At 45.0% G+C, this 12,574-nt stretch overlaps 1 protein-coding gene across 1 annotated transcript in view; it reads left to right on the forward strand.

The window, feature by feature from the left end:
• CCDC197 (coiled-coil domain containing 197) overlaps positions 1-12,574 on the forward strand; it is a 255,640-nt gene that overhangs the window by 72,544 nt on the left and 170,522 nt on the right. The window contains exon 2 of the mRNA XM_069637979.1: positions 148-193. Coding sequence (XP_069494080.1) covers positions 148-193 — 46 coding nt within the window. The remainder of the gene's footprint in view (positions 1-147; positions 194-12,574) is intronic.

Raw genomic sequence — 12,574 nt, forward strand, 5'->3', positions numbered from 1 at the left:
AGGGAACGTTTTGTTGATCAGGGCCTCATTTTGTGTACTCTTTATCTGATACGCTAAGTTTTAATGATCTGTTATACTGTTTAGTGGGTGTGTACATTGTTTAAAATGGAGAGAAAGTTTCTAAAATCAATTTGCTTTTCGTTTCAGAGAGGATGAGGCAGAAGAGATCACCTGTATCCCTGTCATCAGAGAGGTAAGCTGTGCCTTTAGAAGGTTATCCATTGACATCGGGAAATAGCGGTGGACAGAGTGCCTCTCACACGTCGCCTTTCTAGATTTAGCCTACAACTCCCATCACCCCTAGCCAGCATAGTCAATGGTGAGGCCTCATTCAAATGGCAGTCCAAAAAACTGCATAGCTGCAGGTTGCAGATTATGGGTTCAAGTGTGCAGCCTCTTTGACCCTTGGTCCAGTGCAAGCTTTCAGCCAGTGAGCATGTCCCAAGAGTGGAAAGCCAAGTAACACCACCTTTACAGATGCGTATCCCTCCTCCTTCCTTTTGTTCCATTATCAATCTCTCCTGAGTGACCTCTCACATTTGGGTACTTCAATTCTATAGTTTTCAATAGTATTTACAGGGATCCATGTTTTTGTAGCTGCAGTCCCTGTTAAGTGTGACTGGGTGTCTGTTGTAGCTCTAAGCATGTATGAATGTGTGTAAAGCGAACAAAACACCAACAGGGAGTTTGAAGATGGTCTCAGGGTTATATAAAAGATTCCCACTTGATGAGCTGAGACATTATATATATTGATCATGTAACAAGTGCAGAATTCCTTGGAAATAAAATATCCTTCTGCTTCCCAATAAAAGTCCCATTTTTGTTTTTTTTGTTTTTGGGAAGATCGGTCTCAATGATAATTGGGCCGGGACAATAGATCAAGAGCAACGTGCTTGTTTTGGAAGCAAAACAACACAGAACAACACAGGTTTGAATCCCAGCCCCGCCTAGCGACTGGTTTTCCGGTATTAAGCGTGTTATAAAAGATTAATGAATTAATGTAATATTTGTATGTGTTTTGCTCCCAAAAAATACCAGAAAGGCTCTATCATGCACAGGTGGTACTGGACTGCAGGCAATATCGGTAAACTATTGCCTGCGGTCCACTATAACCAATTAAATTTGGATGTTGTGGTAACAGGACAGAGCTGACTTGCTCTCCTCCAACCCCACACCACATACCTGGAAAGCTGCTATGATTGCACTACAGAGAGTCTGATTGTTGGACGCTGTCCATGACTGGCACCATGAAAGGGCAACCCTTTGGGTTGAACAAAATCTTTGCCTGGTCTTGATCTTGGCGGTCAACATGGGCGGCGATTACATGGACCGTGGCTCCTTATTCAAGTTTGGGGGGGCACCAGTTCAATCGTCCTACTTCTTCTTTGAGGATTTCCCTGAGACATGTGGACGTGTGCAGTCAGTACTTGAAAAATGCCAGCGGGACTCTAGAATGATATGATATGATATGATAAGATATTTTATTTGTGTCGCGCTCATCCACAAGTGTTTCATGCCAGGAATACGTTTTTATACTCACCCCAATAAAGTTTATTCTAGTGACTTTCCGTACCCTTAAATGACATCCAGCCTTTAAAGAGCCTTTATATTCTCTTTCCAGAATAACCCATTCCAACAAAAAGTTTAGAAGTTGATCTCGCAGAAGTAGAACATCGGTTTCATGAAAGTCCCCAAATCGCTCAGTTTGGGGAAGCAAGATGCCCTTCGGTAGTGATGGGTTGCAGTAATTAAAATTATCATTAGTTATAGTAGGAAAGTAGCATGTTGGGAATTCCGAGATCTAGAAATAAAATGTTTAAAGTAAAACATGAATTGCTGTACGTGTGGCAATAAGGCAGGTGGGGAGCAGAGCTAGGGTAAACACTGGGAAGTCTGTAGGACAATTAGAAATAAGAGCAAAACCACAAGTGGTTGGGCTACGCATGGAGTAAAATAGTCAAACTGCCCACAAGCGTTGTATTGCAGAATAGTGAGGTAAGAACCCCGTCGGAATCCTTACACCAGAGTTTCCTACAAAAGCACTGTCCTGTTGGGCTTTGTGATATGAATCTCCTTTTGGGGTCTTGCAAACGGCACCTTGATTTTAAAGTGGCGGAGGGATCCTTGCACAAGTGGATTGACTGCTGGGCATAGCCACAGATTTCCTGTCTTCGTGACAATGTGAATGAAAATGATTCAAGATGCTGAGGGCATGGATTTGGGCTGACACCCACGATGGAACCAAACTCCTTCTAGAGAGTAAACCGTATCGGAAATCCTTGTTTAAGGCCATTCTGAAATCAGGCTCGGGGGGAAAATGTTTGTGTCTCTCATGCATGAATATTAACGGGCGGGGTTCGATGGGCTCCACTGATACCAACACACTTAAGACATTTTAACACTACGGAGTTATTTAACATCAATAAAAATCTAACAAGATAATGGGCCTCATTACGAGGTGGGCGTTAAGGGTTAACGGGCACCGGTAAGGAGACCGGTGCCGGTAAACCCTTACCACCCTATTCCGACGTCCCTTAGCGGGTCCCGCTATGGGCTCCTGGTTTTACCAGGCACCCTTAGCGGGAGCGGCTAAGGGTCCAGGGAGCTAATAACAGGCACGCTATTAGCGGGCCCGTTATTGGCTCCATCCCCATTCTCATTGAGCTCAATGGGGGCTCGAATGGGAATGGGGAATGGTTCACGGAATGGGGACTTACCGGGTCCTCCAAGGTTGGAATGACCCGGTAAGTCCCTATTTCGAGAACCCGAACCCGGAATGCGGTAAGGGGGTAGCCATGGTGCTAATAGCACCATGGCTACCTCCTACCTCGTAATGAGGCCCAATGACCCTTTAATATTGAAGACCTGTACGAGTTCATTGCCCAGTGCACTTACCTTCATTAAACAGTACTATGGGGGAAATGTTCTCGTTCTACAGCAGATACCTCAGTACGATCAAAACCTCATCTATGTAAGGGTGTCAAAGGAAGCTGACACAAAGGTGGCCTGGTAGTGGTTTATAAGGGTTCAAAGGGAGGAGACTGACACACAGGTGGCCTAGTGATGGCTATAGACCTTTATTTAAGATCAAAACAAAGTGAAAACCTACCTTTCCTTATATATATGAGGGGGTTCCCCTGCCTCAACTAAAAGTGCTAATGGATCCGTCAGGTCAGGCTATTGATGCAACTAAAAGAGTCCACCGTCCGTTGTCAAATGTCCCTATCTCTGTCCCTTACACTTATAACTCAACTCCTCCTGGACTGGACGACACAATTCCACTTGCAAGTCTCTCACCAGGGAGAATGACTACCTTTTTCTTGACTTCAATACTTGTATTGTATTCATTATTTATATAGTGCCCTGTCCCCATTTGTAGGGCATCAATGCGCTTTGTGGTTGGAATGCCCTCAGTGACCGAAGTCCATGTGTAGGAGGATCTAAGTGTTTAACTTAAAAGATGCATGTGTGCATGTTGCCAGGTTAGGACTTAGGTGGGTGTGCTAGGCTCCAGTAAGCAGCCCGTAGGTCAGGCACGTGGGCGGGTACTGTTGGTGGTTTAGGATAGTGTGATAGTGCTGGAGTTTCGATGTGTGCCCAGAACACATTTTTTTTGTAGGTTGTTGCTATATACTAATGGCAGAGCTGTTGAGGTACACCAGGGGTTTCAGTGTGGATGGTTATGTGTGCTGCTAGACCAGAATGGCACAGCCATAGCTGCATTCTAGGGTACATGGATGGATGGATGGTTGGCCGTGCCTGTGGCCTGTGTCCAGATACATGATGTATGGTATATGTACCGTACGCTTGGATGGAATTCAACGGTGTTGTTCTTTTTCTTGGTCCAATACGATTGTCTGGAGCAGTAGGAGCGGGTTTGAGATGCCTGGATAGAGGGGGTGGGTATAGGGGGAGTTCCTAGAAGGGGGTACCATAGTAGACAGTAAAATGCAGTAGCATCTGGATTTGGGACAACTGGATAGCGGGAGGAACACCTAAATTGGCATACAACAGTAGACAGCACCTAGGTTTGGGACACCTTCATAGCGGGAGAAATGCCTAAATGGGGATGCAACATTAGGGGATACAACAGTGGACAGGAAAATGCAGTAGTAGCTGGATTTGGGACACCTTGATAGAGGGAGAAAGGCAGAGATGGTGGGGGGGAATAACAATGCAGGCAGTAACTACAAGGTTTGGGATACCATGGCGGACATGTAAGTGCCTTTGCTGTGAGTACAACAGTGGACAATTTGCCTAGCCATCAGATGTTACCACCTGATCCAATCGGTCTGAAATTGAGATATGGCTGACTAACACAATCTACCTAGATGCGAGATATGGCTAAGCAACACAGTTGGCTTAGGCGTTGGATATGGCTAACATAGGAATGTGCAAGAAACTACAGGCTTTTAGTTGATATTACCAGACACAGACACAATCGGCTAAATGTGAGATATGGCTAACTAATGTGAGAAGCCTGAAGGTGTCTCACTCACTAGCACCCGGGGACCTGTCATCCAGGTGGCCAGGACACGGCCATCGCTATTGGATCCAGTTCAGGAGGATCACCTGGGTGAGGGATCTTTGGGGAGTGGAAGTGGGAAATCGCAGAGTGATACGCGGTAGCCCCTTCCTTATGACACCTTTTCCCCATCCTACCCCATAGAATATCTAGAAACTGATCCCCCCTTTCTGGACATGAACACTTTCTCACAGACCGATTACCATGAAAGACATTGGACTAACACCAGAGCCGTATACCTGACATGTCCTAACAAAAGGGTCAGGCAGATTCAGGCAATTGCCGATAATTACACACACCTGACTTCCCTTCCATTTCCCTATATGGATAAAAGGCGCAGCACGAAAGCACACTCTGAGGAAGGCCAAATGCATGAGGAAGCAGTTCAAATGGAGGAGAAAGGTGGCGAGACCTGAAAGGACGATGAGAAGGGAATTGCCCTTGCCCTTTTGAAGCCAAACCTGCGGAGCCTCCGAGAAGGGAAACGTAAGAACGGGAATTGTAGCTGGTGAATGGTGCGAAGGATGTCAGTGATACATGGGACCTTCCTGCACTGATAGCCAGGGCGGGGAGAAGCAGTTGCCATCATGGTACCGTCCTTGACTCCAGAGGCAAGAGATGCCAACAGAGTTCGGCACAGCTGGTGAGTTGGAAAAGAACTGATAATAGACCAGACCATGTTGGGCTCAAGGTTGTGAAGAGCAACATTGTATGAAGAAAGAAGACTAAAGCACAAAGGTCTTTTGTAAGCAAAATAGATATCAGTTAGAGTGGTCCAGCGCCACGTGGGCGCTCAATAGAAGGACTCTAACTGAACAAGGAGAATGCGTTGAACTGAGAAATCCAAGCGATCCTGCAGCAGGTTGTGTTGAATGCTGTGAACAGTCAAAAGTCTTTGTTTGTTGGAGAAACTACAAGTACAAGAGGCCTTCGGGGAGGCCGGCATGAGGTGTCAAAGTGGCCATACGAGGGTCAAGCCAAACCCATTGTACAGTCGAAGGTCTTTGGCACGTTGTGGAGGCAAATGTGAACCTGACTGAGGGAATACCAGGAGAAAACTAAACAAAGTGAACTGTGTAAATGGGGCAAGTGTGAACCCGACTAAGGGATGCCTGAAAATAAGGGTAAACAGTAACCCATCTGAGAACATTGGGGAGATAAAACTGTGTGAAGCCCGACTGGGGGCTTAAGGGAAAGCCTGACTGGGGGCTGAGACCCGGACTTGGGTAAGGTAAGAACCTAAGGGGTCTAGAATGACTTTCTTTTGAACTGTGTTAAAATGGCAATGTGAACCCGACAGAGGGATGCCAGGAGAAAGCCAAGGGAAGTGAATCTTGCATTGTGAGAAAACTAAGTAAACTTTGTATTTTGGCAAATATGAACCCGACTGAGGGATGCCTGTGAATTAGCGTGAGCAGTAATACACCCATGAACATTGTGACAAGTGTGAACCCGACTGAGGGATGTCCACACAGAGTAGTTGGTCTGAGCCCGACTGAGGGAGGCTAAGGTTGAGAGCAGGATCGGAGCCCGGCTGAGGGGGATCCAAGGGTGAAAAGTAATCACCTGACATGAAGATTAGCAGAAGGAACTTTTGTGTTGTTGTTAATGGCATATGAGGCTCTCTGAAGCAAGAGGCTTTGCATGAAAGAGACTTGGACACAGAAGGTCCAGATATTGAGAAAAGGAACTGTAAATTCGTGCCGGAGAAGCCCAGGAGTGTGCTTTGCTCAAGAGTCCCACCTGGTCCCGTGCTAAAAACACAGGGAAGGGAGAACCCGACCATAACATCCTGACTTATCATTTTGTGAACACTTCTTTCTTTTCTTGTGAACATTATCCCACACTATTTTGTAGCATAGCGGTAAGGATTGGCAATAGGTTTTTTAGTATAGGCATTTCTTTATTTGACTAGACTCCACTTGGACCGTATTATTATGATTTGATGGTTGTAACTTGCTCCCATCTTAGATTTAGGTTTAGATTAGGCGTTTATCTCACCCATTTTACAGTTTAATAAACACCCTTTAACTGTGAACACTTGTGTCTGACTTACTTTAATACCATGCCTTCCTTACACTAAGCACGTTCAGGCTAAATGCGAGTTAAGATTACTAAACAGACTTTGGGGTGGGTGCATCAGACAACCAGCTAAAAGAGAATAAGATAGTTTAAGAAAGTTTAAGATTGGGTTGGTCAGTTTAGTGGGGAGCAGTGATGGCCGTATCTACTGCCCAGAAACTCACTTACCTTGTCAATAGCTGCTGGTTGATGGCTGCAGACCCCACAGGCTAACACAGGCCAAAACGGTCTGGAGCTGTTTCTTCTTCAGGAGCTGTCCTTTGCCTCTGGGACCTTTGCCGGAAGGGGCTTGTAACAGGCAGAGGCACTGCCCTGCTGGGTTGGCTGAAAAGGGCTTGCTCTCCCAATCGTGTGTCGGAGGGGGGTGCTGGAGGCAGGAGGGAAGGGAAGTTAAACCGGAAGAAAGGAATCACAGGCCGGAATGCAGCAAATTAATTAACAAAACACCCAACAAGATGTACTCCGAGTAGGAGAAGGGTGAGAGGGCCCGAAAAGGACATGCCAGGAAGCAGGTGGTGGAGGGGAAAAGGAGCACTCTAAGTCTCAAAGAAGTCAATCCGAGGTAACGAGGGGATGGAAACCTTTGCAGGTGTTTAACACGGGCTGCAGGCCCAATCAGCTGGTCCAGGTGGCCGGCGTGGGGAGGGGGAGACCGAGCGCACAGAAAACGGCCTCGGGGAGGAACGAAGGCTGATAAGGGCTCACAAGAAGTGCTGCGAAAATGAAATGAAAAGCAGTGATATTTTTACAAATAATTCTGACAAAGCAGGGTCCTAGCAACAAAGGTTTGCTGGTTTTGCATCAAAAGTTCATTACTTCTTCTTGTATCACCTGTCCTTTTTGTAAACTCGATTACCTGGAGAATGACTCCCTTCTCTTGGTGTCTGGCTCTGTGTTTTTCCCCACACAAAGCCAGGGGGAATGACTACCTTCCCCATGGCTCTCTTTTCACTTGTTTTCACAATTTCAGAATGTCAGTAAAATTACTCTCCTTCCGTGGCTTTGTTCTCAAACTCTCTTGGCTTTTACTTCACCGGCTCAAGTTGAAAGTCCCCGATCCTGTTTTGTACTCTGTATTATGTTCGTGGTATACCTGGTTCACTCTATGCCAGGTACTACCAGATATTCCCCTTGAGTATATCTGGGTCCCAGACCCTGGGTTTAAGGTTTCCCGTTCCCCTTTTCTCTGTTCCGCAGACCATCTACCTTCTGGGACTCTGCCGGTTCTTTTCCGTCGGTCGCATGCTTTTCCAACATCTTGTTTCAGCTTCTTGCTTTCCTGTACTGCTTCCGCAGCATCTGTAGTGACTTCACAATTCTTCTCTTTGGGTCTTTTGTGCATCTTGCCATGACCGCTTGGTCCGGTTACTGCTTCCACCCGGACTCTTCTGGTTCCTTGGCCTGCCCAGGGTTGCCTTGGCTCCTTCGCACGTGTCCCGGTCAGCAGCAGCCTCTCTCTTCCACACTGGACGCTCTCCAGACTCACGGATCCTCCTGGGAGGGTCTGACAAAAAGGTTAGTCCTTCATCTCTCTTTATGTTTAATGAGCAATGACAGCGAGAATGCTCATTCAAGTTCTTTAGTGGACTCTTCATTGTTCCGCATCTCCTCTTTGTCTCAGTACCTGTCAAGGGGATCTTCATTAAGTCTACCCTACTCTTCCTCATCTGAAGAATTGTAAGGTATTCAGTCTCAGATATATACATGGAAGTGTGTGGTCTGGAAGTGAGGGATGGTAAGGTGATCCTCATGGACGGAGTAGAGGTAAAGTGAGTGGAAGGTGAGGGGTGTTGTACCACATTCTCCTGATATGTCCTCTCTCCACATGGGATCCTCCCGCTGAGTACCACCCCCAGGGAGACAACGGGTAGCGTCCTCACCTCCCTGGCCTCATGGGAAGGGGCTCACCCTCAGGGAGAAGTGACGACATCTTGGGATTCGTCACAGGTTATATACTTTTTATTTGTGCATATAAAGGTCCTCACTATCCCTATCTTCTAAGAGGGGGTTCCCTGCCTCAAAACGAATACTAAAAGGGTCTGTCAGAATGTATATCAAATTAAACTCAACGGTCCTGTGTCACAGCCTACTTCTATCCCTCACACTACAACTAAAGAATAGTACAGTGTTATTTCATATTTGTTCATGCGCCACAAGAAGTAAAGATGTCACACAAAGATTCATGTGGAACCCAACTCAAATTTTTATTGAGTGGCAATTTGTATTTCATAAATGGCCCTTTGTGATCACACGTGTTTCTTGCGAGCACAGCGTCTTTCTCAAATCAGGGCTAGTCTCAAAACCAAAAAAGAAAAAAGTAAATTAATCAATTCTAATGAAGTTTCAAAAGAATTAATGTAACATAAACATCCACATGCAGGACATTGTGAGTAACACAGGAACCAAAACAAAAGATCCAAGCATTGCATACCAAAAACATAAAGTATCATTTAAATTTATCATTGCAGTATTACCAAATCATAGCATATGAATGATCCAATTTACTATGGTGTTACATTGTTCATTGCACCACAGACATGAGGAATGGGGAAAGGGAGGGATAGTTGGGAACTCCATCTAATGACATTTACAGAAAAGCAGACATCTCATTATCTGAAATGAGGCCCTTCTCAACCATTCTGAATTTGCAAATAAGTTTGGCTTGTTCCTGCCTTAGCCGTTGTTTCTGGTTACATCCCCTAGGTCCTAGTGTGACCTTCTGAGTCCAACAAATTTGATAAATCTCATTAGGACCCTGGCAGTAGCCGTGCCCTTATTAAGGGCACGGCTGCCGCTGGTAATTAAATTTTACCGGGTCCATGGAATGGGCAATTACTGGGTCATGCCGACCTTGGCGGACCTGGTAATTGCCCATTCCATGGACCTGGTAAAAATTAATCCCCAATCCCATTTGAGCCCAATAGGGCTCAATGGGAATGGGGATGATGCTAACAACAGGCCCGTTAATGACGGGCCCATTGTTAGCATGCTGGTCCCCTCGCGGGACCCGCAAAGGACGTCTAGTCCGACCAGACGTCCAGAGCGGGTCCCGCGAGGGAACCTCGTAATAGGGCGGAATGGGTTTAATGGTGCCGGCACCTTTACCGGCGCCGTTAAACCCAGTCCGCCAGGGTCGTAATGAGGCCCATTATCTTTTTTGTCACACAATTGATGGTTCTGCTACCAATGTTGGGCTAAAGGCAATGTTGTGTCCTGGCATCCGATGGATGACATGTGTTCACGTATCCTTGCACTAAGTTCTCGAATAGTACTGCCTATGTATACTAGTCCACATTCACATTTGATGGCATGAATCACAAATTTTGATCGACAATTTATATTGTCTGTATTTTTGATCTTAATTCCATTAGAGTCCTTGAACACTTCTGTGTTGTCCCGTGCATATTTACACATGGAGCATGTGCCGCACTTCCTGAAACCTGTAGTCAGTTGTGTCATCCATGTTGTTGCTGGTCTCTGATATCCTGGAAGAAAGATGGACTTGAATTAGTTTTTAGTGTTTTTGCCCGTCTGAAAATAAAAGATGGAAAATCTTCAACATATTCTTTTATGTGTGGATCCAATTTTAGCAAATGCCAGTTCCTTTTCAAGATCCTCCGTAGTTGTGCATTGTTTGCACAGTATGTTGTTGTTATAAATTGGACTTTATCCAAATGTTGTTCAGTCTTAATTCTTAGTGTTAAAGTTTGTTCTGTATTTAGTTTTTGTGCTTTATCTTGTGCTGTTTCAATGCACTTTTTGGTGTACCCTCTAGCTTTGAAACGAGTTGATAACCGAACACATTCGTCATCAAAAGTCACTTGTTCTGAACAGTTTCTTCACGCCCTAATGAATTTGCCTTTAGGGATGTTCCTTATAACAGGGTTGTGGTGACAGCTGGTGGCATAGAGCGTCGAATTCACTTCTGTTTCTTTCCTGTAAGTGTTGGTCATCAGTTTATTGCCATATATATATGTGGTTAAATCCAAGAAGTTAACACTGGTGTCACTATTTATTCCAATAAATCCTATACCTAGTGGATTGTAATTGGCTCTTAGCATAAATTGATGTAGTTCTTCTTGAATTCCTTGCCAGATCATCGGAACGTCGTCAATGTATTTAGTCCATAAAATGATGTTGGTTTTGTATGCTTCATCTGTGTATATGTATTTATCCTCAAACATTGACATGAATAAGTAAGCGAGGGCAGGGGCATATTTAACACCCATAGCAACACCTCTGTTTTTTTTTTAAAGAACTCTTTGTTAAACAGGAATACATTGTTTTGCAGTGTTATCAAAAGCATCTCCTTCAACATGTTGACCGAATGGTAATTGGATGCTGAATCTTGTTGGAAAATATATTCTATTGTTTCTAGCGCTGTTTCATATCTGACTGAGGTATATAGAGAGAGCTTTAACGTCCCATGTTACTAGTAAGTATCCCGATTCCCAATTTACTTGCAATATTTTTGTAATTGGTGATGTCGTATCCTTAAAGTAGCATTTGATTTTGGAGACTCTTGGTCTCAAAATACTTAATTCTTTTGAAACCTAGTTAGAATTGATGAATTAACATTTTTTTGGGTTTGGAGGCTAGCTCTGATTTGAGAAAGGTGCTGTGCTTGCCGAACACATGTTATCACAAAGGGCCACTTTATGAAATATAAATTGCCACTCGATACAAATTTGAGTTGGGTTCCACATGAATCATTGTGTGACATCTTTACTTCTTGTGGCGCATGAACAAATATGAAATAACACTGTACTAGTTCATGTTGAACGCAGTGGAGGGACCTATTTCCCAGTTTTTGCTTTCCATATTTATGCGACACTTTTTTGAACAGCATATGGGTTGAGGGCGCTGGGGTCCACATGTTAGTATCCCCCAAAAGGTTCCTCATAATTTACAACTAAAGAATAAACAAAGTTCCTTCTTCGGGAGAATGACTCCCTTCAGCTTCTACTCGGATAGCGTCCAAAAGCATATCCTCTTGCAACAATACTGCCAGGGGGAATTACACTCTTCCCCTGGTTTGCAGATTTCACACAATCTTTATACAATTCCACGTTAAGGAGAATGTCTCCCTTCTACTGGTGTAGATTTCTACAGTTTTCAATAAAACCAGGGGGAATGACTCCCATCCCCTGGCATCTTTTGCACAACTCCTAGTTCGGTACCAAGAGAATAACTCCCTTCTTCTGGTATTGCTTGGTAAATTCACAACAAGGCCAGGGGGAATGACTCCCTTCCCCTGGTGTCTTTAGAATATGTTCCAAGAGCTTTAGCCCCTTCTCCAAGAGAAGGTCTCCCTTCTCCTGGTTTCTCAAAAGTTCTTTCTCACAATCTTCAGCTTGATGTACACTTTGCCACTCTGGTTTGTTGTTATCAAAGTCACAAATCCTTCTTTGTTGATCTTTGGGCATAATGCCGACACTGCGATGAGTTTGTTCTCCTTGTTTGCTCAGTTCACTTTTGTTGGGGTCTGAGACCCTTCCTTAATGGTCAGTGGGCTTATTGTCACCACTGCAATGAGGATGATTTCCATACTCTTCAGTATTTGCTTAGGGTCCTAGACCCTTCTCTGGTGGTCAGTGGTTCTCTGTTTCCCACTCTGCAGAGGAAGATTTCCTCTAATACTCTCAGTATTTCCCTTTGGGCCCAGACCCTTCTCTGATTATACCCAATAACAGGCTCCCCACTACTGAGGCGAGAAAGAGCTTTGTGAACCAGCCTCCTTTCTATCCTCGTGTCCCCTCCGGGTCTCCTGTATTTCCCATTATCTTATGTTGGATTGTGGTACATCACCAGGAATTCCTGGGACCACAGGTCTTCTCTCCAGTTCTGCTGGTTCACCGCCGTTGCTCCTTCTGCTGTGCGGTACTTCCCACACCTGTTCTGTGGCTACGCTCTCCTGCTGGGTCTTCTTCCTGAGTTTGCTCCTGTAAGAACCTGTAGGGGACTCCC

The sequence above is a fragment of the Ambystoma mexicanum genome, chromosome 14 (assembly GCF_040938575.1).
Source record: "Ambystoma mexicanum isolate Mex_15411 chromosome 14, UKY_AmexF1_1, whole genome shotgun sequence".
NCBI classification, from domain to species: Eukaryota; Metazoa; Chordata; class Amphibia; order Caudata; family Ambystomatidae; genus Ambystoma; species Ambystoma mexicanum.